The sequence below is a fragment of the Gossypium hirsutum genome, chromosome A09 (genome assembly GCF_007990345.1).
Source record: "Gossypium hirsutum isolate 1008001.06 chromosome A09, Gossypium_hirsutum_v2.1, whole genome shotgun sequence".
NCBI classification, from domain to species: domain Eukaryota; kingdom Viridiplantae; phylum Streptophyta; class Magnoliopsida; order Malvales; family Malvaceae; genus Gossypium; species Gossypium hirsutum.
Genome location: NC_053432.1, coordinates 70,499,899 through 70,527,698, shown reverse-complemented (window position 1 = coordinate 70,527,698; position 27,800 = coordinate 70,499,899). Strand labels below are relative to the sequence as shown.

The following is a 27,800-nucleotide window of genomic DNA, read 5'->3' as shown; positions in this document are numbered from 1 at the left end:
ATTTGACTTGGGAGTTGCATTAAAGGTTGTTGCATGCCAACCGTCATTACATAAATATTGGATGACTTATTCACCTTAATATTATTGATTTTACTTCTTTACATCTCACAATCTTACTAATCAAAATGTCACCATTGTGTATCTCCATTCACCTCCTCCGCTGCATTATCAATTTTTTTTTTAATTTTCAGCATTGGGGACTTTTAGCTTAAATGGGATAATATGAAATTTTTAGTTATATCCGAGTTTGGGAATGCAGTGCATTAATGGATGGTAGGGGTGGTTCCTTCCATAATCAATAATCCCTGATCTAAGTAGGAGACCTTGACGGTGGGCTGCCCTATAATCACTTACATAACCCTCATCTACTTATATGATAACAAGTAGCATTTTGTACGACAACATACCCTACATAATCCCTAACAAATCCAACCTTACAAATAAATTTATTAACGTTTGTTAACTTTATTGATGCGGTAGTTTACGTGTATGTCACATTAATAATTAATTAATTTTTTAAAAATTAAAAAATATTTTTATATTTTTAAAAAAATAAGTTTAAAGATTTTTAATTTTTAAATATATTCTTTTAAAAATTTTAAAAGAGACAAAATTAAATAGAAACTAAATAAATTATTATATTAATCCATAAATATCTAATTATACATTTATTCCATTCAACTTATCTAATACTATTATATTTCTATTCCGTTTATACTCAATCCTTATTATATTTGCATTCAATTCCGTTTTAACCAACCAAACGCCCACACCTTTGGTAACGACTCTCTTCTCCCAGACATGTTGAATTAGTGCAATTATGATCCTAGGTGAGAACAGTCTCGACAAATGCAATCCCCAATTAGAATTGTTTTAGTGAAGGGCTTCTTTATGATTTCCCCGTCAGCTACGGGAAATTGTTGGACCACTAGATATCATTGGGCCCTGAGAAACCAAATTGTAGCCAACCTTAAAGCCTTAGTGAGTCCATGCCTCGGCCATATAACGTGTACATTTGCACGCATGCTACTCGACTAAGGTCACCTTGCCATTCACATCCATGAGCCTCTAAACTGGCACATCATGACCTGTGAAGGCTTCGACTCCCTAGGTAGCGTTGATCAAGCTTGACATAACCTGCATTGCAGCTCCAAAACCACCCCCATAATTTCTCCTTCCTCCGAGACATCAATAATATATAGAAAATACAATCAAGTTCCTTATAAATTAATTACTCAAAAACATTTTTTTTCCAAAAAGGTCTAAAAAAATCTTGGTAATTTTTTTTAAAAAAATAATTAAATCTTTAGAGACAATTACACCTAATTGAGCCTCTAATGATAAAAAAAATCAATAAGATCTTTCAGTTAATGGAAATCGTCGATCGATTTGACTGTAAATGGATGTTGGCGGAAGGATTGAGAAGCTGCAACATACCACTTGCTTTTGATTTCTAAACAAAGTTCCAAGTGAAATCAAGTCTCCAACAATTTCAAAAGCTCAATTTTCATGATAGGATTTATGAGTTCATGGGTAGAAATAAGAGAGAGTTAAGAAAATGTGAGAAAGCAATGTGATAAAGTAAGAATTCAAGTGTTTTTTTTTAATGGATTTTGTCATTTATTGATGTAGAAACATAAGGAAGCGATTTCTAGTATAGATTTTGATTGTGTTCATGAAGTGAAAAAGAAAGAAAGTGGTGAAAGTGTTGTAGGCAAAAGAAAAAAGTATCAAAGGAGTGAAAGGAAGAAAAAAGAAGCAAAAGAAGTGAAATCTAGTAAACAATAGGTAAGTACTCTTATGAGTTATATTTACTTAAGCATTAAATTGAAATATGTGGAAAATCAAGTGTAATAATTGTGTATTTAATTTAAAATAATATTAGTGTACAAGAAATAGTGAGAATTTACATATAGAAAGTAAAAAAATTAGGTGAATTAATTGGCATATTACGAAGTATAAGTGAATATAATAGTGACATTTTAGTGCGAAAATGAGAAAATAGATGAATTTAGTATAAGTATATGCAAGAGATATGAAAGTTTATTGTAAAAAGTGATAAGTGGTATGAATTATAAATGAAAGTAATATGTTTCATAAGAAAATTAAAGCAATGAAGTACTTAGCGAATAAGTGCTTATCATAAGTGTTCATGAGTGAAATTCTATGGAATAACTACAAAGTATGTAAGATGTGAAAGTTAGTGACTAAGTGAATGTGAAAGTAAAAGTGAATGTGAATGTGATAAGTGGTAAGTGGAGTTAGTAAAAGAATATTTCATAAGTGGATTAAGTGATAAATAATGCGAATTATTTGTGTAAAAATGTGTGACCTAGCCATAAGTGACATATGAAAGTGTATATTTAAATACAAAGTGCAAATATGATGAAAATAAAAAGAAATGTTACAAGTGAATAAGATATTGTAAAGGCTAGTAAACAAAGTAACAAGTCAGATATAAATGGTATGTCATTAGAAATTCATTTAGCGCACTCGTGTGATTAGCACTTCAATGCTTGTGACTATTATCTATGTGCTCGTGTTCCTTAGCACTTCAGTGCTCGTGATTATTAGCACTTACATGCATGTGCTATTCCACATATTCTTCTCGGTCCTCCTTTGTTTACTAAGGGTTAAGTGAAGTAAGTGGTAAATGAATTTTATACTTAGGGTTTACATCTATAATGAAGTGATAAAGATAAAACAAAATGAAATATTAGTGTATTTAAATAAAATTTATATTGAATACTAGGATAAGTATAAAATTCGTGAGTATTTACTAAGCTTTCATGAAGCTTAATGCATTGTCTTCAAACACGTAGATTGAAAAAAGAGATCATAAGAATAGAGTTCAAATGTGGCTTGCCAAATCACATCTTATCAACAAGGTAAGGATGGTGAAGTATGGAATTTAAATTATGGACACTAGTGTGGCATGTACATAAATATTCTTTTGACATGAAAGTATCAAACAAACAGTGAAATGATATAAGGACAAGTTATGTTTAAGTGAATGTTTTAAACACTTTGTGGTTTATTGTTGGTGATTGAACATAGGAGAGTTATGTGATGATTTGAATGATAATTAGGAGTACTTTTAAGGTCTAAGAATGGTTGAGGATGGTTGAGAATGATTAGGGTATAAATTGGTATTTTTGTAATGTCTTTAATTTAAACTTGATTTTGGCTCTCTTGCATCCAAGTCATCTAACTAGGGTCTAAGTATTAAAAATTAGAATTTTTTTTATAATTTATAGAAGCTTTATAAATTTTTATAAGATACTTTTTTAAAAGTTTTATGATTTTTATTGGAAAAATGAAATATTAAATTAAGGGTTTTCATACATCGTCAATTGATTTTAATTGTCAACATAGTTAAAGAAGGAAATCGTCAACGAATGGAATTAATTAAAATTTTTTATTAACAGCAATGGTTGAAATTGGTGTGAATTAAGTCTAGAGGATTAAATAATTTTTTTAAATATTTCCTTAAGGACATTTTATACTTATAAGCCTAAATTTTTTATATTTAAAAAATAATTTCTAGTTTCATATTTTTTTAATTTGTAAATAATTTTAATTTTAAAAATATGTTTTATAAAATTATAATTTAAAATTTTAAAGAATATACAATTTAAAAAATATAATATTAAATAATTTATTTTAAAACTAAATTGTATTTTAAAAAAGATTAAAAGATAATATGTATATTAAATATTTTTAAACAAATTTTGTGCTGCCAGGGGATAGACGTACCATTTTAGAAACATGAAGATAAATGGTTGAATAGAATGGCAAGATTAAGAAATTTGATAAATTTAGAGGTCATTAGTGACTTATTTTAAAATTTGAATTACAAGATATATGAGTCACGAAGCAGGTGCAATGTAGCCAAACCAATAACTTTGTACGATTATATCAACACCGTATATGTAAAACCAAGGCAAAATACTTAAAAGCCAAAACAAGGAAGTGCATGGCAAAGCGTTATTAGACGATTTGCTTGTTTAATCGGTGGTAGCTTTTTTTGGGTCCGGCAATGTGCCCATCCAGGGAGGCGGAAGCATTCCAGTTTGCTCGTGCACCGTCTTAAACAAGGGCGGCAGCATCCGATAAACACCAGCAACCTCCTTCATGGCGTTGCTTCCATTACCATCAATTGCTTCTCCACCACCGTTAGTCCAAATGCTAATCTTAGGCTGAAGTCCCCGCACGGCTTCAGCGTTGATCTTAGCAATCTCTTGAAACATTCCACCATTGATCATCAAGTAATCCCTTAGGGCAGCATAATTGCCGCCCAATGCCTCTAAAAGTGTTCGTAGATAAACACCTTGGGCTTGTGCCAGTGCCATAAGCCCTTCCGCCTCTTTCTGCTTTGCATACAGTTCTACATCCGCAACCCTTTGACGACCATAAAATGCTGCATCTGCTATTGCCTTTTGCCCTGCTGCCTCTTTTTCCTTCTCATACAGAATTGCCTCTGCTTGTTTCTGTTTTTGGTACAGCTCCCAATTTGCTTCTTGCACCTTTTATTTCAAATGGGTCAAAAACAAATAGTAAAAATATACTAACGAGGTAAAGCGAAGACAAAAGGATCGGCGTATATATATGTTGTTTACCTTGGTATCGTACTCAACACTTGCTTGGCTAAGAAACTCAGCCTTGAGCTTCTCAGTCCTGGTCAAAGCGTTCATCCTCTCCACCTCTCTTTGCAACTCAGCTTCCCTCAACGCCACAGCCTTGGCGGATTCCACCTCCGCCACTTGCGCTTCCTTAGCCCAACTTGCCTTCTTCTTTGCCAAATCTGCGTTTGCCTCAGCTATCTCAGCTTCTCTTTGATTCTCATAAACCTTCACCTCAGTCTTTACCTTTATCTCCTCCTTCTTCCCCTCTCCTTGCCGCTGCGTGGATATAATCTTGGTCTCCGCATCGATTCTGGCGGCGTTTTGAAGTGTTTGGCCCTCCCGTAGCTTGGACCCGATCTCCCCCTTCATTCTGGCCTCTGCAACATCCACTTTGGCCTGATTAGCAGCTTCCATTTGAGTCTTTTGACCCAAGTAAGAGAAGTACTCGTGGCCAGGGACATCCACAAGCTGCTTAACATTAGCGTTGTAAATCAAAAGTCCAAACTGGTTGAGTTCAAGCTGGACTTTCTCAAAAACCTCGAGTTTGAACTCTTTGGTTCCTTTGAAAATCTCTTCCATGGTCATAGAAGCAGCAAGGACCCTTGTTTCGCCTTCGATGATTCCTTGTACGAGCTCTTTCACATGGTTAGAGAGCTTGTCGTGAGGAGAGATAAGCTTGGCATACTTGAGGAGACTGGGCTCATCATCGACACGAGGCCCAATAGTGAAAACAGCGGGGAGGACAAAGGGGAGCTTCTCGGCGCTCATGGCTTGGACTTCGAAGGTGTAGTTAACGGGGGAGAGGTCGAAAACGGTGTAAGACTGACCAGGGAGAATCCATGCCTTCTTGGCCAGCTTTATGTCTTGGATGCCAACACCAGTAATGACAAGATATTCTGATGCATTTGCTACCTTATAGTACATATTGCTTCTTCTTTCTTTTCTTTGAATCTATTGTGGGTATAATTTGAATGTGCAACTCAGTCTGAGCTAAACAACAGAAGCATATGTATATATATATATAAGTTGATTGAATATAATAAAAATAAAAAGTAAAAAACAAACATGCAGATATTATTAATATACTAGTCTGCCCACGGGATTGGTTGTTTGAATGAACTTAGGAAAATATTTGGTAACTTCCATTGAGTGTTTTTATACTCCATAAATAGATTACGGATTTAGTAAATATTTTATATGGAATATAATAAAATATTAAAAAAAGTTTAAAATAAAAGAGATGATTGCTAGTGGAATAAAAAAATATAAATACTATCCATAAATGAAAATATTATTTTATATAAAAAAATAAAAAAAACTAAATCATAAATCTATAAAAATAAAGAATTGCCATTTTCTTAAAAATGGTATTGTATTACGATTTTTTTGAAAAAAATAAATTCTAATATCAAAATTATTTATTTTATAAAATAGTAACAAAAGGATCATAGGAGAAATTATTAATTAAGGATAAAATTGTAGGACAATAATTAAGGAAGAATATATTTTGGAATTAAAAAAATAATCTAGAACCTAAAGATTTCATATATGTTTTTGTTGTTTCCTTTGTAATATATGTCGTGAGATACATAGACCGGTTGTGTATGTTAATTTTTTTTGCTTGGTGTTGTGTATATTAATTTAATAATATTTTGTAACATTGGTTTTTGCTTAAAATTATTAATGAATTGAAAAGTAACGTAATTGTAAAGTATTTTTAAAAAATATTTAATTAATTTAGAATTGGTTATATTAATGTTATGTAATTTTAAAAATGTTTAACATTAAAATAACACAAAAATTATCATCGTTTGAATATTAATATTAGTTTAATATAATTTAAATAATATTATTAATAATTTTGATAGGTTATTTATTGTATATATTATAAAATTAATTTGTTTTGAAATTAAAATTGTTAATATTTAATTATTTTATAATTTTATTTTTATCTTTGTTTTACTGTCATCAATAAATATAATTAACTTTTATTATATTTAAAATATATATAAATTTAATTTCATCAAATTTATTACCATGTGATTTTTTAAAACCTATATTTTAAGCTTATCAATTTAATATTTAATCATTTTATTAATATAAATTTAATTAAGTAAAATATTAAAATAAAAAATAATTTATTTAAAATCAAAATTACATTTAACATATAAAAATTCTAAAGAAAATAAATTTGAACAAAAATCATTGAAAAACATAAAAAATTAAAAGAGTATTTACCCAAACTAGAAATAAGTGTTACAAATAGAGAATACCACGTGTCAAAATTGTAATGTCAATATGGGTATTTATTTCCTCTTTTAGATATAATATATTAGTTTGTTTTTTTTTATCTCGTACGATGCATGTGTTAAATTTGTGTTTATAAATTAAAATATATTTAATAATTTTAAAAATTTTTAAATAAAGTTTTAAAATTTTCTAAAAAGATTCTAATTTTTACTTAAATGAAGTTTTAAATAAATTTTTATTTAATTAAAATACAATAAAAATATATTATATTTATATACATGTTTAGTTAACAAATCATAATGTATTTTAACATATTTTACTTATTTTTTAAGCATTTACGTAAATTGATATAAAATTATGAAAAATTACATAAATGTTTAAAAATTAAACAATTTATTTTAAAATATGCATGTTATACCGTTTTAATTTTTTTATTTTTAAAAATAAATATTTAATTTCATAGCATGATATTACAAATTAAAAATGAAAGTATTTTGAAATTTAAAAGTTTGCATTTTTTTTCTTTTGTAGATTCTTTTATAATATATTATTATATATTTTTTAAAAGATCCTATAATTATATTTGACTAACAGGTTAAAAAATATAAAACAAATAATAATTAATTGATAATGATATATTGTATTAGCTGCAATCTTTAAGCCCTTATCCATTGTGATTATCATATGATATTTAATAGTGTTCAACGCTCAAACAACCACAATTTTTTTTTCATAATGCCATTTATGTGTGTACATTTATATTTGATTGAGAGGTTATAAAACTCGTAATTATAATGTAATGAAGTTTTTATCCTATAATTATATATTTTTTAAAAGATCATGGCATTATATTTGATTGACATGTTAAAAATATAATTAACCGATAATTATATAAGTTGCAATTTTGAACCCTTTATATATCATGATTATCATACGATGCTTAATATCCATGTTGATTAATGAGATACTTTTTAAAAAGTAATTATAATGGTAATATACGGTTTTATGTATTATCAAGAAAGCAAATGTAATTATCATTATCGAATGATATGTCATTCGGTGTATTAATACATCATCAATAAATCAAATATAATTATTGGTTTAAAATTGATACATTCAAATGTCTCATTAATGTAATTATACATCATCATTAAAAAATATAAATAAATTCTAATTAAAAATAAAAATAAAATTATATTTAAAACTTAATTGTAGAAACGAGGCCCACTTTAAATATAAATAAAAAAGGAAACATTTTGAAACTAAAAAAAAAACTAACATAAAATTCAATGTTTCCATATATACTCGTGTACCTTTGTTTATATTATAGATATGACTAGTTTTCTTTATCTACAGGTGTTAACTAAATTACATTTAATTATTTCTTAAATTTTTTTATATATTTTGTAACGCTTCTTATGGAATTAAAATATAATAACATATAATTTTAATAAAATTATACAAACATGATAATTAATAGTAGACTAAATTTAAATAAATATAAATATTATAATAGGAGATTATGCAAAATTCTATTTTTATATAATTAATCATAATATTGTTTATATTTTTAATATCTAATCTAATTTTAATGGTGTATTTTATTTGTAAAAATAGTAATTTTTTTTAAAGTAATTTTAAAATTTACACTAACTTAGTATATAAATTTGAAAATTGAATGATTAGATATAAGCAAAATAAAAAAATATATATATATATATAAGTTGCAGAACAAGTGATATTAAAAAGTTGGAAGTTGCTCCCCCATTATCAAAAGTCAAAGAACAAAAAAGCATGGTGATTGCGGATGTGATTAAAATACAGGGGTTGAGTAATCCATTGTGACATTTTGGCGACGGAGGGGAACCTTCCTCAAACTTGCGTTATTTATTATCCTATTCCAATATATACATACAGCTAGCCTTGCCTACCAAGCATTCGCACTTTGAAATTTTCAACGAAGAAATTCCCTTGTCGTTATTTAGGTAGCAGAAATTGGGTGGCAAATGGCAACAACCTCATTTCTTTACTTTTTCTCACATTTTATATAAATTTTTAATTTATCAAAACACAACATTTTCTATAAAATATATTGTTTTTTATGAAGATATTTTATTATTTTATATTTTTATTTAATATATATATAAACATCATAATTTTTAAATTTTTATATATAGTAATTTTACATAAATTTCTTTATAAATATAATTTTAAATATTTTTTATTCATATTCATGTCATGTATGTGCTAATCTAGCATATATACATATATATATATGTGTGCACGTAGTTAACGGGATGTTACGAAGATGCCATATCAGTACAGTTAATAAACATTAACTTATTCATTTATTTTAAGATAATTTGATAAATAATATAAATTTAAAAATTAAAAGAGAGAAAAATAATAATAAAAAAAACTAAATAAATACAAGGAGGATTGGGACACAATCATTATGAAATCTACTAGCTTCTTTATTATTTTTTTTTTTGGTAAAAGTTTCACAAGGATGAAGAAACGCTGTAGCACCAGCTAGCAGCCCAACTCTCCAATCTCTGTGCCATAGAACTGTTTTACCAAACCGCAGCGCCGCTTTGCTATTTTAAACCCGAGATGCAAGGTTACTTTCGTCTTTTCAAATATTTAAGTTTAAATCAAGTTTGTAACCCTAATATGAAGGCAATTAAAACTCCGCAGCTCTACAAATTATCTCCACTCTCAATTTTAATTTAATTTTGCACTTTACTTTTTATAGCTTGCTAAATTTCTCTTTTCTAGTTGAGTTTGTAAGATTGAATTACTTCTAATCTTTTTTTTTCTTGATAGGATTATTTGTGTAATATGGACAACAATCTAACTCAAATAACTCTGATTGTACATTTGTTAGTTAAAATTGAATCTTTTTCATTTTTAAGACTATTGATAAAATTATATTCTTTAAGTGTTCATTACAGGTTATTTGTCAATAAAAAAAATTAATAATAATTATCTTGATTATAAAAAAAACAAGAAAAAAATAAAATTTTAGACAACCGTCAATAACTATAACTAATTTATTAAAAAACATTGTAATTTAGCTTTGCATCAATAATCAAATCCTTAAATCAAACAAAGAATTTACTTATCTCATTGGGATTAATGCTTTCTTTGCTTTTTCTAAATTCTTAGTTTTTAAGTTTTTTGTTTTAGTTGGAAGAAAAAATTTTCTATCGATCTCTGTACGAATTCTTCAACATCAGTACACTACTCTCTTTTGACAAATGCTTCACCTATTCCTTTTATAGCATCCAGGACAATGGAAAACCAGAATTCAACACATTGCAATAACCACGTTGAATTGTTAGATGTCTTCAACAGTTCTGCCTTTCATTGTTATTTGCTATCTCATTAAACTTGATCAAAGAAATAGAAGAAATCTATAACCAAAGATCAAAGTTAAACAGCATACTATTGGGAGAACTGTCATTAAAGAATCCAAAGCAGGAAGCAGAAGCATCCGTCCTGTTTCAGCAGAGAATTAGGAAAGCAAGTGGAAACTAAATACGTTGACTTTTACGGACCCAATCTAGAGTGCTCGATAAATATATGGGTCTGTTATTGGTAAAGCAACAACGTTGACTGCACCCAGGCTGGTTATAACATCTACAATATATGATTATCCCGCATATATTTTCCCATATTTTCTAATGTAATTAACCGCTACACCTAGAACAATTCTCCCTCCCACCAAAAATTAATGTTATATATACATACTACTATACTATTCAATATGCAGGTCAATTTTAGTTGAAATGACCACAACCATCCAAGTGTTGCAGTGACAGCAATTGAGGTGTACCTTGCTTTCCTTTCGTCAAGTTATCACGTTGACATATTACTCTGCGCCATGTTATGCTCCATTTCAGTCCCAAAACCACCAGGACCAAACTCATTTCCAGGTACCTGGCCAGAAGCTGATGCAGCAGCTGCAGTAGTAATTGCTGGTTCTAGGTTTTCATTTACACTCTTCTTTGGTCTCTTAGGCCTCTTGGGTCTCTGTGATTGCATATCATCTTGAAGGGCATCATCTAACTCATTATCCACAAGGCTAGGTTCACTCGTCTTCTGAGAAATCCTATGCTTAGCAGATGTTTGCCTTTCAGAAGCACTTTTTCTCTGCACAAATATTTAAATAAATAAAGTTGTTAACACATAAAATATTGCCTAAAAGAGGTTGTCCTCTACTTCTCATGGTCAGCAGCACCAAAAGAGAATTGCAGGACACAACCACCCTCACAGAGGATAAGGATACACAGTTTTTCTATGCTATACAATGGTTGGAGAGGCCCTCAAGGATCAACCAAAAATAATTAGATCATCCTTTGCAGCAGCTAATAATAATATAACAAGAGACAAACCAATAGGACTACACAATTTAAGCATTCCTTGGCTTAGCATTTCGTCTCTTGTAAATTATTTTTATTCAGGATATCCTGGAATCTCTACAATATAGGCCTTCATTATTATTTCTTGTAAAAAAAAAGACTATTATTTCAATCATAATTATGAATCAAAATGACCTTCAGTACCTTTTTATTACTGGACTTGGCTTTTTCGGGATCTGGAGATGGATCAACCCCAGTACCCTGAGCTCCAGCATTCGCTAAGTCTTCCAAAGATGCATCACCTTCCGCATCTAGCCGTATGCCCTTTGTTGGCTGTTTTTTCTTTAGTCTATCCTTAGCCTTGAGGGTGCATAAAACATAAAAATCAGTACAGGGCCCATAAACAGTAGTAAAGCCCATTTTGATGCTGAGAAAAGTAGAGAATTTTACACCATATCAGATTCAACCTTACCTGCAGCGGAATTTCTCTTAATTTCTGCTCCAGCTGTGCATCATCCAAAAGTAAAGATACAACATCTTCAGGAGCCAAGAGATCTCCCTGAACATGGCCACCTGTCATGACAAGCTGCTGCACTGTACTTTTCTGACTTGCTCTCTGCAAAATCTTCTCCTCAACTGTTTCCTTACAAATGAGTCGATAGACGGTAACCTACGCATGTAAGATTGTGCAACTATTACCTATTAAAAAGTGTTTGAAAATTTAAATAAACAAATATTTTCATAACAGTAACAAAAAAAAGAGCTTAAACGTTATTTGCGGAAATACAAGTGGGAAGTTAACCAGCATAATATAAGCAAGGTTATCTCAAGAATCATTAAATAAATGTCCGACATCAAATCATTCACTTTCTATTATACTATAGGTAAGAAGCAGAATCCTACATCCTTTGTCTGCCCTAAACGGTGAGCTCTGTCCATGGCTTGCAAATCCAAGGTTGGATTCCAATCACTTTCATAAAAGATTACAGTGTCAGCAGCTGTCAAGTTAATACCCAATCCACCAGCTCTGGTACTCAGCAAGAACACAAAAATGTCATTCCTGCAATAGAAAACAAAGTACATATTTTATTTTCATGACTTCATAAAAGGAGATGAAAAGAAGTAGTGATCACTGAAACCTGTTATGGAGTCAGATGTTATGAAATACTCACCGCAGCTGAAAGTCTCTGACCATGTCTCGTCGATCCATAATTGTAGAAGACCCGTCAAGCCTCAGGTACCTATATTTTCTATAGTTCATGTAGTCCTGCAATAACAAACAAAGAACCAGCACCAACAATGTGCAGATACAGACAAGCGTTAAAATCCAATGCATCAGTATAAAGCAATCCATCAATAATATAAGTTCTGTTATTGTAGACTGAGATGTTGCAATTAAAATAAAATCAGTACAGAATTAGGAAACCCATTTCTAACTCCAATGCATACAAGCAATGATAACAGCCATACCTTACAACTGCACTTTACTATGCATAATAAATAATACAGCATGCACATTATGGAAGCGTGTTTTTAAGTGTTTTTGTTTTATCACATATCGAATCTAACTATCCAACCGATAACCATTATTAACAGCTTGATCCAAATGCTTTTGCACCATATCTAAGAATCAAGTTTAAAATAGAACAGACAAGCTTAGGAAATAAGATAAAGGTAAAGAATAAACAGGATAAAAAATACCTCCAAGATATTCAGCATTTTTGTCATTTGTGCAAACAAAAGAACGCGGTGGTTTTCTGCCCGGAGACGTTTCAGTAATATATCAAGCGTCTGAAGTTTGCCAGAATCCTAAGGAGGAAATAAATTAATTTTAATGTCAAAAAAATAAATATCAAAACCCAAAAGAGCAACTAGAATATTACCCAAAAAAAAAAAAAAGAAAAGCAACTATAAAGTGCACAAGAAATATTCTTACTGTTAGCAACTTTGCATGGTCAAAACTTTGCATGGGGGGACAAGAACCAAATATCTTATATGTAAGTTGGAGGGCAGGTCGCGCAACCGGTAATTGAGAATCAATTTCTTGAATCAAGCAATGAGGACCATCTGGCATTCTAGGCCCATTATACTCGGATGTCCGAGCAAACCCAATCAACAATCTCTTAACCCATGGATTATGTAGTTCTTCAGTGATTCTGTAAGCGAAATTTCTATCCGAGCATTGAGCACCAATCTATCAAGGAGAAAATATCAACAGTGAATAATATATCTAATTTAGTTTAAGCTGTTCCCCATAATAGTAAAAAATGGATAAGAAAAAAAGAACATACTGGAGGAGCTCTAGTTCGTGGGATAAATGTGTATGTTGAATGAAGAAGTTTAGTATTGGATAGCAGCCTGTCCTGATGAGAGACAACTAAAGCCTCAAATGGATCACTGCCAGGACCAGTTGCAATTCTTCTTCTGAGCAAATTGGTCTTGGATCTTGATGGCATTAACAACATCCTAGTAACAACTCTGACTGTCCCCATCTCAAGGTAGCTGGAACTGAAGTCATCATCCAATACCTCCATTAGGTCGTCTAAAGTTCCATCTAAAAATTGGTTGTCCAATCTTGAAATAGAAAACAAGAGTCTCTCCATGAAAGAACCAGTTCCAAGGAAAGCAACCTCCGCGGGAGACAAATCCATGAGACGGGAGAACCCAAATGTCCCACTTCTAACGCAACACTCATTAGAGATGCTCTCTTGCTGGAAAATAGATTGATAAACATTTCCCGAAGAGAATACATTGAAGTATTTGTAAAACATTTCTTGATAAACTCCACGAGCAACAGTCGAGCATAATGTTTCAGAATTTTGTAGAACCTCTTGTTGGACAAGTTTCGGCAACTGGATAAAGAAAAGGAGGGCAAAAGTGGTATTTATGGTAAAGCACTAAAACAAACAAGGCTGATATAATCAAAACTATATATATTTTAACAGAAGTACCTTGTAGGTTATGGGATTATGACTCCCTGCATAGTGTATATCCTCCAACTCCCCAAAGGGGGGAGGCAGAAGAGAATTTGGGATCTCTCCAAAATAGAAGTATGTGCTTCCTTCATTTCTTTCAAATAACTCCGGATGGTTACACACCTACCATTACATAAATAAGATATTCAAAACAATCTGAAACTTCTAAAACAGAGATAAACAACTTCAACACGTGTAATGAACAGAGATACGTGTTCTTTGCACAACTGGTTAACCATATAAAGCAGGGATAAGAACAAAATATAGGAGGTAATATAGCTTACCTTTCTCAGCTGAATGACAATATTCATCAAATTCAGAATTTTCTTTTCATTTAGATGTCCATGATTGCTATCAAACAATTCTGCTAGAGATATCTTATTCTTAATAGCTTGATAGAAAGCTTGCTGCCGGGAACTCAACTTGCAGTGAACCATAATCTCTGTTTTCCTAGTCAGCTCAGAAATCACATCTTTCTTCACTCGCCGTAGCATAAAGGGCTTTAAAATTGCATGCTGCCAACAGAAAAGGAGAAGAAAAACCTTTAAGAAATATCAACATAACAGGGCAAAAAAGAAACCTACATTCCTTTTCAAAAGGACGAAGAATGTCAGTTTTGGCATCTAGATAAATTAAACTATAATAAATACAAAAAAAAAAGTAGCCTTTTCAAGTCCAACTTCATCCTGGTAGCAAATCCAGCAAAACAAAACACTCACCAATCTGTTAAGCTGATGCTCATTCAAAGTACCTCCATGTTCAGCATGATTCTCAATTCTGATGATATAGAAAAAGATGCAATAAATAAGATTTATTTTTGGTTAGATGGTGAAGACTGGAGTAGGCTAGCATAAGGAACACATACCCCTTAGAAAACCATTCATTGAACTGTTCATGGCTATCAAATAAGGTTGGCATGATAAAATGCAGAAGGGCCCATAGTTCTGCCATGTTGTTCTGGATAGGTGTACCAGTCAGAAGCAAGCGGTTACGACAGTTGAAACTAAGCAGTGTTTTCCACCTTATACTGCAAAGAAACAATCCAATCAGAATACCAGATAAAACTGAGAGTATATAAAGATTAATATAGCATAAAGTAAAAATGGAAATCAGAGTTGCAACTTAGGGAAGGCAAGAGCAACCATTTTCTAGAATAAAAAATGGAAAACCACTGATGCAACTGAGATGCAGTAATGTATTGCAGTAAACAATCCTATGAGATTCCTAAACGAATAGAGGAAATCTACGGTAGCACCAGATACAAGGATACACCATAAATAAAAAGAGAATGAATTAATGCTGTTTAAAATTACAATCTGTTATATACATGTATAATTTAGTGTTCAAGTAGAACTAAAATCTATACAACTATTAACACAGACAAATACTTCTGATTCTATAGAGAATAACATTTATACTGCTTTAAAAAGAATGAACAATTAACATGAATATCAGTACATGCAGGGTTGTCCAACTTCCAAATAACCATCTAAACAGAAATCAAATAATTATGTGGCCTTCAATGGGGTGAGGTTGCCAGCTGGCAACAAGACATTTTATAAACAGAACTTACTCATCAAACAAATAATTGCTAAATAAAAATAATTAATAAGGACTAAAGCTCATAAATTTAAGGAAATAAACAAATTAAAAGTTAAATGTAAAAACCTGCTTGAACTCTTGATTGCCTGTGCTTCATCTAATACCATGTATTGCCATTTCACACGTCGAAAATACTTCTCATCAGACACCAGCAGTTGATAACTGGTAATCAGAATATGAAATCCAGCCTCCCTGACAAAAAGAAATAATTAACGAATTTACATGAAAAATAATTAACAAATCATTATTAGCTGCTATGGCACCAACTTACAATGTTTCTAATATTATTCAAGTAAAATGAGTATCGCAAACAAAAGTAGACTACCTTCGATAAAGGCGCTTTGGATTGATGTTCTTTCTAAGAACCATCCGCTCCTGAAGTCCACCCCAATATGGAAGAGTTTTAAGGGCAGGACAGAAGCGACTAATCTCATCAGCCCAGTTATTCAATACTGAAGCAGGAGCAACGACAAGAAAAGGCCCCCATATATTTTTCTCCTGTGTAAAGCAACCAATCCTAGTTAGGATAAGGTAAATTTATGCACATAAAACACCAACCTTAGTGGTTACCTCAGCCAAATGGGCCAAGAATGCCATTGCCTGAATAGTTTTCCCCAATCCCATTTCATCAGCAAGAATACCATTTAAACCCTGAAAGAGAATATATGACCACACAATCATATAAAAGCGAAGTTAAAGCTGTTACATTTGATAATTATTAAAAGACTATTCAGTCAAAGGTAGCATGAAAACCTGCTCATAACAATTAACAAGCCACTGAAGGCCCTTTAACTGATATTCCTTGAGGGAACCCTTAAACATTTCCGGTGTTTGAACTGTTGAGGTTACAGGCATAGTGGATCTGCACATATTGGAAGTCCCAAATACGTGAAACAAGGGAAAAAGGAGCAAGTTTAAGAGGGAAAAAAAAAGATCATCTCCAACTTTAGTTTTATCCAAAAATTGTACACAAAATAGAACTTACGGGTTATGCAGATCTATATTGCTGGACCCGGCAACAGAATTATCTTCTAAAGGCACCTCAGTTTCAGCAGCTTGACGCAACTTGATACATTCGGTATCAAATGCACTAGTCAGCTTCTTTTGTTTAGAGACTGCGTCTTGAGCAGCTCTTAGAGCCTCCTTCTTCAATTCAGCCTCTTCTGGATCTTCTTCTACACCAGGCCCACCATCATCTTCTTTTTCATCATCATTTGATTCTTCATCCTTTGCAGGCAAAGCTTCAGAGGGCTGAGAATTTGCCTTGTTCTGCATAAAGTGACTATAAAGTTCTGTTTGTTGTATAAGAAAATTGAGCCTTTGCTGCTGCCTCTTTGCTTCTCGAAGCTCCTGTTCACGCCTTAAAGCTTCTGCAGCTTCTCTTTCCTCCCTTTTCCTCACTTCTGCCTATTAAGGATTGGAAATTACATAGCAGCAGGTTCAATAAAATTTTTTCATCATATGCAGAGAGAGGTCTCAGACTGACAGTTTTAGTTACCAAGTTAAACCACGATTTATAATATGTGTATACAAATAGTTACATATGTTGAAAAACTTGTGGAATGACAAAGAGTGATATTTTTACTCATTGTAATTCTAAAGTGACATTCAAATGTTTCTCTAACACAAATATAAATAAATTTATCTAATTTGTGACCAGAAGTTCTAATTGCATCAAATGACTAGCAATAAAACATTTTTTAAGTATAAATATTAATAAAATTTATCCACTTGTACATTTAATGACTTACATTAAAATTATTTTTCTTAATTCTCATAAAATTGAATAATTTATAGGTTAATGTTATAAATTTTCAATCATTTATTTCAAACTTTAAGCTTTAGAAATATTTTAATTTATGTGAAACAAGTATTTACATGCAAGGCACACAAAGACACAATCATAAATACTAGTAGCGAAAAGTACCCGACCCAACTACCCTCGTTATTATCTAGTATATCAAAATGAACTATCCAATAAGCCCTTTCATATTTCCACCACTGATAATTGGCCAATTCTTGGTCATCCTTTTGAAAAATAAATTCGAAATATGCAATTAACAAAATGACTTCCATTCTTAAAATTGAAGGACATTCACAGAGCATAGTGCTTTAGAAAGGGAGAAGAAAAATACCATCTCCTTGTCAACTCGCTTCCAAAACAACAGCATATCTCTAGCCAATTTCCTTGTGCGAAGTGCAGCACCCCTCATAAATTTGAGTGATCTACTCACCTTCAATTTCACCTGGAAAGGAAATTAGATTGTCACTAAAGCTTCAAGAGATAACATCACAGAAGCCCTACTGTCCTACAGTGCTCTTGAGGTCACATAAAACAACATACATACCTCTCGCTGACAGTTTTCAGCAAATCTCTTAGAATCAATGAGTTGCTTTCGGTGAAAATTAGTGAAATTCCTGTGATGCTTTGGAATGTCTCTTCTAACAATGGTGACCCAAACTTTTCCAATTTTCTCCATTTCCTCTCTGTCAATTACGGAAGGGTCTTTCTTCACTTTAGGTTTCTTTGGTAAGCTTCGTTCAATTATCTGCAGCCAGAAACAATCATAGAGGAAGTTAAAGAAAAGTATTATCACAAATTAAATAAAAAGGAGACTATCATAACTTGAATTGAGCTAACCTCGTACGTGTCTCCTTTCTCCAAAACCTTAACATAGTAAACCTGTAATACACCACCCTCTGACAAAATGGACCGTTGTAAATTTCCAGCAGCCCCCTCAGGAATGGAGGAATTCAATGCACTCTCAGATACCTTGAGACTGAACTTCTGAGATGAGTTTGAAGCAGCCAAAGCCTTCAATCTGGCCTGAAGCGATTCATACTGAGGATGAGGCTCTCCCATCCCTGCTCGACTTCGAGATCCAAATCGTTTATCACTAGCCATCATCGTTGCTAAGGACCCCAAATCTAAAGTACCCTTTAGGTAAAACTCCTCCACCCGGATATCTGAGAAGCTTGGCAAGTTCAATGACAATGCCAGTTTATCATAGGTTGGAGGGATCTTAAAAGTGATACCCTCCCCAATATCCAAATAAGCAGGTTCATACATAATTCTGCAGATTATATGTGAAAAAGAATTATTGATTATGCCAATAAGTTCTATGAATACGAAAATCCAAGATATAATTTAAAATTCATGTATTCTAGTACTACATTGCATATCAACCAAGGGAAAGAGTATATGAAACAATGTCATACTTGGGCACAAGATCTGCTTCATGATAGTTTGCAAACCTCTGAGAACTAACATCATTCATCCATTCAGATGTGGTCTCCATATCATAAAACCCTGCTCGCTGCTCATTCAACAATTTCCTATTTTTGGAACTACCCAAATTGCTCTTTGGAGCTGGAATACCCATTCGTGAAGGAGCAGGACTCACAGAGGTATCCTTGAACCTCCTTTTGTACTTTTGTACGTGTTCTCCAAGCATTGACCGATACCGCTCCTCTGTGATATGGGTGCCTTGATAATCGTCGTCCTCCTCCTCACTATTTAATGCCCCCCTCCACTTTCGCTTTGCCAAACTCAATTCCCTCTCAGACATAGTTCCATTACCATGGTGCGACATTGCTCCACCTATTGAAATCCCATTACAGAACAATGCACATTCACTAGGTCAATTTTTTTTTTAAATCGAACTGTTTTAACCACCAAAATTCTCTAGACGTATTTAAAACAAATGAAAAAAAGGTGCATTTACAAGGATAGAATCCAAAGGAGCCCTTAATTCCGAGTTGTAAAAAAAAACTACCTTGGCTACCTCTGCTCTCGTCCTGACTACTATTCCCATAATAATCAAAATCATCATCAGGTTGTGGAACTTTGAAGTTCATCAAAGGCTACAACAGAAACCAAAATAAAATAAAATAAAACAAAAAGGAATAAATTTACTTGAGTGCACAATTAACAAAAATCCGAGAACCCGAATTCACCAAAACATATTGATACAAAATCACAAAAAAAAACGCATAAAAACCAAAGAAGACCGATTGAGAAAATAAATCGAAAGGCAAGTAATAGACCTCAAGATTGAAGAGACCGGAGTAGGAAAACGAATCCTTCGACTGGCGCCTGGTTTCCATGAAGAAGAAAAAGTGAAGAGAGTCCCCAATAGCAAAACCCTAACTCCACGACAAGCATGGAGGAAGAATTTTGTAAAGTAAAAGCAAGAAACCCCTAACCCTAGCAAAGGAAAAAATATATATCCAACGAGGAAAAAGAGAAGGAAGATGGTGCCTAGGATAAGGTGGGTCGACAATGAAAGAGAAGGGAGAACGTAATACAAGATACAGACGGTGTACAGGTGACATCTCCTAATGTGCGCCCCGCTTGTTCAAATACACAAGAAAAGTGTTAATAGCACAGTACCTTGGAGCAAATTTTACCTTCTTTCTAAACTTTAAAATGTTTTAATTCCATCCTTCAAAATAAAGGCTTAATATCTGTTTTAGCCCTTGTACTATAGTAAAATTCTCACTTTGCCTCTCTACTTTCGTTCCATCCATTACATTAGTCCCTTGACCATTTTCATTAAATAAAAACTCGTGTGGGCATTTAAACCAATCAAATATGAAAATATGGACAATAGTAAAAGGGCAAAAGTGAAATTTTATTTTAGTACAAGACTAAAGTGAGAATTTCACTCTAGTATAGGGGCCAAAACATTCATTAAGCCCATTGTCAAGGGGCAATTATGTGAACACATCGGATTTTTTATATCGAAAATGAACAAGGAGCGAATGTTATGGACAGAATGAAAGTAGAGGGGGCAAAGTAACCGAAAAATATTAATAGGGCCAAAGTGAGAATTGCACTATAGTACAAATATCAAAATAGGAATTAAACCAAAAAATATAGATTTCTTATTTGTCGTGATGTGACAGGTTTGATTGTATGATCAATTAAAATATATTACATTTATTTCTTAAAAATTTGTTATAGAATTTGATGACGTTTCAAAACTACTATGCTTGAAAAAGTGAAAACAAAATAGTATAATTGTTTAATTTTTAGAATCTTTAATGTTTTGTATTACAATCAATATGAGTTAAGAATTGTTGATACAAGTTATAATGAGGGGGAAAAAGTAGGGAGGAGATAGAGAGAACCAGGTGGTGGTCCTATGGAGGTCAGTTCACCTAGAGAGGTGAAAGTTGAAAAGGAACAAGAGCATAAGCTAAATGCTAAAAGAGAGGACATTTGTACAGTGTAACTTTGGAAGTTTTTTTAAGGTCAATCCCTTCTTTATCGTTGGGAGGGTATTTATAGGATGGGTCAGCTTTTCCTCTAGAGTGACGTGTTAGGTTGTTATGAAAGAGGTTGCTATCATGCAATACGTGAAGAACATGCACTATTGAGCCCATTCTATTATGCATTTGACCGGGACGAGGTTGTTATGCTCAAATGGGTCCCTATTATTTTGAGGGTATGTTTATACTTGAGGAGTGTTCTCACCTAAAAATTGAGTGTTGATCTCTCCTTAAAGGAGTGAAAGGGCTCATCAAGAATGCCTATTAAGCGGGTGGTCCCGAGCACGGAAGGCTGACACTTCTCTGATCAAGACGAATGGTTAAGCAAGGCATCTTCTCAGGCAAAGTCAAAAAGGATATCAACATCGGTTGTGTTGCTGATACATGTACAAGTTAAGGAGAGGTATAACAAGAATAAAAAATTAAAATATAAAATAAACTTGAATTAATTACCATTTGTGATAATGTAGTCTAAAAGGTATAATGATTTTTTTAGCCCTTCAACTTTGCATAATATGTCATTTTAGCACTCCATTTAATTTTTTGCCTATTTTAGTTATTAAACTTGTGTTATTTGTCAAATCATCTCAAATTAAATAGAAAAGTTAATTTTTATTAACTTTGTTGATGTGACATACATGTGGATGCTATGTCAACAATTAATTAATTTTTTAAAATTTATTTTTTTTAAAAACACATAAAAATTATTAAAATTATTTTAAAAGTATAAAAATTATAAAAATATATTTTTTTTTAATTTTAAAAAATTAATTAATTATTGACGTCATCCACATTAATATATATTTTTAAATTCATTAAATAATATATTTTTATAAATATATATTTGTGCTAATTAAATAGGGGTTAGTTTAATGTATATTCAGTATCAAATAGTTTTGAAAATATAATTGATAGAATAAAATAACATTTTAAAACTAATGAAAAAATGATTTAGTACATAAAACTATTAAAATAATATATAAATTTGAAAGTATACAAGAAAGTGAATAAAAAAGATATTTACATTAAATAAATTATCACATTTAATAATAATAATTAAAAATAATTGTTAAAATTTGACTTTCTTTCTAAAACAATTTAACAAAAAAAATTCACTTGCACCAAACAAATAATGGACAAATAAAAAAGATTTAAGATTACTTGCTTCGTGTTTGCTTTCCTTGCACGTCTCTGTCTGCTATGTCTAATAGGTTCTTGTTTCTTTTAGGGTTTCAGTGTGTTTCGTGTTTTTTCTAAGGTTTTTGGGTGGTGCCGTCAAGATTAATTGTTTGATTTTTTTAAACTTGAGGACATTTTGTGTAGACGAAATAGGGGAATGGAAAGAGGTTTTGCTGCATTATTATTAGACGATAAGAAGAGGAAGTTGTTCAGGTTTAGAGAGGGTCGGATCCAATTTCTGAGAAAAAGGAATTATGTTTGGTAGGGTGTTTTTGAACAGTAAGTGTTATATACTTCCCAATGATGAGAAGCACAATGGCAAATCTCTAGCATCTGATTAAAGGGGTTCAAATTTCAGATTTAGGTGATAAAAGATTTATGTTTTATATTTTTTCATAGGATGGATCTAGAGTGGGTGTTGAAAGAATCTCCATGGTCTTTTATAAGTCATTCAATGTTGGTTCATTATTTGGGGAAGGGAGAGGATCCGCTAAAGGTGCCTTTAATCTTTATGAATTTTTAGGTTCAAATTCATGATGTGCCTCCGAGGTATTTCTTTGAGGCGCTAGCGAGACAAATGGGGGACTTCATTGGGAAGTTCTTAGAGTATGATAGCGCAAATCTAGGTAAAAGGGTGCGAAACCATCTTCTTTTAAGGATACAAATGGATGTGAGGCGTCCTTTGAGAAGTAACAAGAAGGTTTTAGCTTTATCCGGGGTTTGCTCGTATGTTATTTTTACATATGAACAATTAACTTTATTTTGTTTCTTTTGTGGCCTTCTAGGTCATAGCGATTCTTTTTGTTAATCGAAGATGGATCTAGGGTTTGAAATAGCTGAGATGGGGCGAGACCTATCATTAAGAGCTCAATCTAGAAGAGCTGTTGCGATGAACAGTGTATGGTTAAGGGGAGAGGGCGGTGAGACAAGATAGAGGAATAATTACGAAGGGTCTGATTTGGGTAGAAGCAAAAGGGAAGAAGAGAATGAAAGGCTACATTAACCCCATATTGGGGGTAAATTTAGAAAGGGCTTAAATCGGACTCTGGATGTGGAAGGGATTCAATTGAATTTACATGGTCGAGTAGAAAATGACCAAGATTCGACGATGTGTGTGATGGAGGGTGGTGATTGGAAGAAGAGACCTAAAAGGGAGAGTGATAATTTTATGGAAGGGGAAGAGGTGGGGTCCTTGGTCGTGAGGAATAGGAGGGTGTTAAAAAAAAGTCACTTATTATTGACGGCTACTAAGGGGCAAGCCGATCGGTCGCAATAAAAATCTTCAGTTGGAATGTCTATGTATTGGGGAGTCCATGGGTTATTAGAAGGTTTCAATATGTACTGAAACTGTACAATTTCCAGGTGATCTTCATCATGAAGACTAAACTGAGCAAGGTATGAATGGAAAATGTTAGAAGGAAGTATGGTTTTCTAAATGGGGTTAACATTGCAACGGATGGATCGAGGTGAGGTTTATGTTTGGCATGGAAGGATAATACCAATATTTGTTTAAAAATTTATTCGGCCTATAACATTAATGTCGCATTGAAGGAAAGTGATGATAGAAATGAATGGAAGTTTACCGGGTTTTATGGCTACCCTTATGCGCAAAATAGAGGGGCTACTTGGGGAATGTTGAGAAACTTAATCGATTCCAAGGCTTACGTTGGATGGTTTGTGGAGATTTTAATGAGATTCTTTATTCCTTTGAGAAGGTAAGTGATGTACAGTGTTTTGGATGAGTGTCAATTGATGGATGTTGGCTTCTTGGGTACTTGGTTTACATGGGAAAGAGGGAATTTGCCGAAAGACTAATATTCGTGAAAGGCTTAATAGGGGAGTGGAAAATTTGAAATGGAGAAATATGTTTCCATCAATAGTAATCGATCATTTACCGCATTCTTTTTTTGACCATTGCTCCCTTCTGCTTGATAAGATATAGGATTGAGTCTCATGTTCAAAAGGGTATTTAGATTTTAGACGTGATGGGTTAAAAAAAAGAATTGTATGGATGAGGTTAGACAATTGTGGCAGGTAGGTAGAGGTGATATCTTAAAGCAGTTAAAGGGTTTACAGTATGATTTTGGAAGATAGGCAGCTAGGCTTAAACATAAAAGGGAAGGGCGTAAGAAGAAACTGATAGAAAAAATAGAGTTCTTCTTAGATAAAGACAAAACTGATGAAAGTACAGCTGAATTGATTAATACTAGAGTTCACATTAATTTTGAGATTGATAAAGACGAGATGTATTGTGAGCAAATGGCGCAAGTAAACTGGTTGAAATTAGGGGACAAAAATTGAATTTTTTTTCATAATTATGTCTCATAAAGAAGGAGAAGGACCACTATTCGTAGTTTAAGGCACGATGATGGAAGAGAAACTTGTGAGAAGAAGAAGATGAATGAAATTGCAAGGAGTTATTTTCAACAACTTTTTTTGTCTAATGGCTGTGGCGATACTGAGCATATCCTTGTTGGGATTGAGAGGTGTGTTTCTGAGGAAGAGAATTCGAAGCTGATAGCAAATTATACGAAGGAGGAAGTCGTGGCTGCTTTTAAGGTAATTGGTCCTACGAAGGCATCGAGGGAGGATGGTTTTTTGGCTATATTCTTCCAATAGTTTTGGCATATTGTGGGTGATGAGGTACCAAGATATTGCTTGGGTATTTTAAACAGAGGTATGCTTGTGGACCTTTGTAATCTTATTAATATTGTGTTTGTACCTAAAGTTTCTAACCTAGTGAATTTAGAAAATTCTAGACCTATTAGTTTTTACAATGTTCTTTATAAAATAATAGCCAAAATGATTGCAAATTGATTCAAAAGTATAATAGACAATTGCATTTATGGTGCCCAAAGTACCTTTGTACCGGATAGATTAATTTTGGATAATGTGCTCCTTGCCTATGAGATTCTTCATACCTTTAAACAAAAAAGAGTTGGGAAGAAAGGGTTTATGGCACTTAAATTAAACATGAGCAAAGTGTATAATAGAGTGGAGTGGAATTTTCTAATAGTAATGATGTTAGAGATGAAATTTCATACTTTGTGGGTGAAAAATATTATGAAATATGTCATATTGGTATCATATTCAGTAATTTATTAATGGGAGAAGTGGCCAGACATTTTAATTGGTGAGAGGGATTAGACAAGGGCACCCTCTTAGTCCCTTCTTATTTTTAATTTGTAGTGACGGCCTTTCGACGCTTATAAGGATAGCTTTGAGGGATGGGTTGATTAAAGGAGTAAAGGCAAGTAGAGGGGGTTCGTCAGTTTCTCATTTATTGTTTGTTGATGATAATATATTGTTTGGAGAAGCTAATGAGAGGGGTGCACATGTTTTGAAATCAATCCTAAGGAATATGAATGATGCTCGGGACAATGCGTCAATTACAACAAATTAATGGTTTTTTATAGTATCAACACTTCAGAAAAGTCTAGGTTCTAATATTCTTAGGTGAGGAATTCAAATAATATGGAAAGATATCTTGGTTTTTCGAATGTGGTGAGGAAAAACAAAATAAAAAAAAAACTTTTTTTTAGCTCTTAAAGGATCGCATGAGGTAACAAATTGTGAATTGGAGTGTGAGATTCCTTTCTCAAGAAAGTAAGGAAGTGTTTATTAAAGTTGTTTTATAGGTTATACCTACTTACACTATGACATATTATTTTTTGTTTCCAAAGTCTGTGTACGGAATTGGACAGCATTATGGCTCGATTCTGATGACAAAAAAGACGTGGGCAAAAAGGGATTCATTGGTGTAATCGGTAACGACTTTGTGATATTAAGGAAAATAGGGTATGGGATTCCGTAGTTTATCCAAATTTAATGTTGCATTATTAGCTCAAAAAGGTTAACGAAAGTTCTAAAGGCTAAGTACTTTCCAAATATAGATTTACTTAATTTTGAGTTAGGACGACTATTTTCGTATATCTGGAAAAGGGTATGAGCATCTAAAGGATTACTGAAGGATAAGATTTGTTGAAAGGTGGGAACGGGTCAAAATATTTCAATTGTTGCTGATGCATGGCTCTCTAGATCTGTTAGTTATAAGGTAGAATCAACTAGGAATTGTAGTAAACTCAATCAAGTGGTGGATCTAATTGATGAACAAAAGAGAGAATGGAAGGTTGACTTAATTTATTCTACCTTCTCTAAGAAGAGGCAGACAGAATTGTGCGAAGTCCCTTAGCAATAGAACCTTATGTGAACTTTATGGTATGGAAAAGGGAGGCCTCTGAAGAATTTTCTGTGCAAAGTGCTTATAAACTATTACATGACATTTTTCCTAATTATTTATAGGCTAAGGCTAAAATATTTTACAAAAAAAAATCTGTGGAATATTCACATTCCATGGAAAGTCCTAATTTGGAAATTTCTTGGAATTTTATTCCCCACTTTGTTAATCTTCGGTGTAAGAGATTGCCCTCGGTGGTATGGTAGAGCAGCTGATGAAAACATTGATCATATCTTCAGAGATTGCCCTGTGACGTGAGAAGTTTGGATTAGTTTGAATCTGGAATTGGTATTAACAGGAACAAATTTGTCACACTGGGAGTAGTTTACCAGAGTGTTCAAGAATAGTTCCAGCATACAATGTCGAGTGTTTTGTTGCTCTTTGTGGGTGATCTGGACGAACAGAAACAAAGGATTACACGAGGGAAAGAAAACTATTAGCTCAGAAGTTGTTGCATGAATAAACAAATATATTAAGGAACTGGAGGGGTGTGACGTTCGGGATCTTACCACGAGGCACGAGTCTACGGGTTGGTGCCCACTAGTTGGTTCCGTTGTCAAACTTTATTTCGACGCCCCTTTTGATGAATCTCGAGCAAAATCAATCTCAGGGGTGGTGGCTAGCAATTTTTTAGGGGAGGTCTTCGCATTCAAAACAGTGGTTCACGGGGAGGTGGCCTCTTCGTTTGCAATAGAGACCCTTGCGTGCCTCCAAGCAGTTTTCATGGGAAAACAGATGGGGTTCACATTAGTTGTTATCGAAGGAGACTCGGTATCAGTAATAAAAAAAAGTAAATCAGATAAGATTGGTAAATCGATGATTGGGAGTATAATACGAAACATTTAGCAACAAAAGCAATGTTTTCACCAAATAGCCTACAGATCTACAAATCTAGTGGCTCACAACTTAGCTAGAGAGGCGATAAGAGAAGAATCGTGAGCATACGTGACCGGAAGGGTCCCTAAGCAAGGAACATCGGAGGTGGATATGCGGAGGAGAGACCTGACCGAGTGCTGTTCGATAGGTGACCTTTGGGTGGGAATAGAAAATGGAAGTGGGATAGTTGATGGGTTTTGGAAACCGCTTTTCTTGGGACCGGAATCGGTGCATTTAGTGCGGATATGTTGATTAGATTCCAGCTGTGATCAGATTGGAAGTTTGTTTTAATTTTCTGTTTAGTTTTTTAATTAATTTTTATTTCTTTAGTGTACGTTTAAGCCATTTTTGCCAGTGTTGGGTTTTGTTTTGTTTTTTTATGGGCTTGCTGATTTTGTTAGCCCATTTGTATTTATTT

General features: G+C 32.9%; 2 protein-coding genes and 1 long non-coding RNA gene across 3 annotated transcripts; all 3 read right to left on the bottom strand.

The window, feature by feature from the left end:
- Positions 1–3,888: 3,888 nt before the first annotated feature.
- LOC107889416 (flotillin-like protein 4) lies at positions 3,889–5,613 on the bottom strand. Its single transcript, XM_016813824.2, has 2 exons — positions 4,620–5,613; positions 3,889–4,526 (listed from the first exon to the last, which is right to left on the bottom strand). The coding sequence occupies exons 1-2, from the start codon at positions 5,547–5,549 to the stop codon at positions 4,008–4,010; spliced, it is 1,449 nt and encodes a 482-aa protein (XP_016669313.1). The 5' UTR covers positions 5,550–5,613; the 3' UTR covers positions 3,889–4,007.
- A 4,697-nt stretch (positions 5,614–10,310) lies between these two features.
- LOC107889418 (chromatin-remodeling ATPase INO80) lies at positions 10,311–20,212 on the bottom strand. The gene is made up of 23 exons (XM_016813825.2): positions 19,864–20,212; positions 19,593–19,680; positions 19,036–19,417; positions 18,458–18,890; positions 18,165–18,365; positions 17,952–18,062; positions 16,802–17,223; positions 16,570–16,678; positions 16,387–16,467; positions 16,142–16,314; positions 15,883–16,008; positions 15,080–15,241; positions 14,934–14,991; positions 14,499–14,729; positions 14,191–14,337; positions 13,531–14,091; positions 13,176–13,433; positions 12,941–13,048; positions 12,412–12,506; positions 12,143–12,299; positions 11,712–11,909; positions 11,444–11,599; positions 10,311–11,030 (listed from the first exon to the last, which is right to left on the bottom strand). Exons 1-23 carry the CDS (start codon positions 19,921–19,923, stop codon positions 10,737–10,739), a joined length of 4,611 nt encoding a protein of 1,536 aa, XP_016669314.2. The 5' UTR covers positions 19,924–20,212; the 3' UTR covers positions 10,311–10,736.
- Positions 20,213–26,389: 6,177 nt separating this feature from the next.
- LOC107889419 (uncharacterized) lies at positions 26,390–27,712 on the bottom strand. Its single transcript, XR_001681740.2, has 3 exons — positions 27,016–27,712; positions 26,836–26,898; positions 26,390–26,753 (listed from the first exon to the last, which is right to left on the bottom strand). It is a non-coding gene; the product is annotated as an uncharacterized lncRNA (long non-coding RNA).
- Between the last annotated feature and the right edge of the window lie 88 nt (positions 27,713–27,800).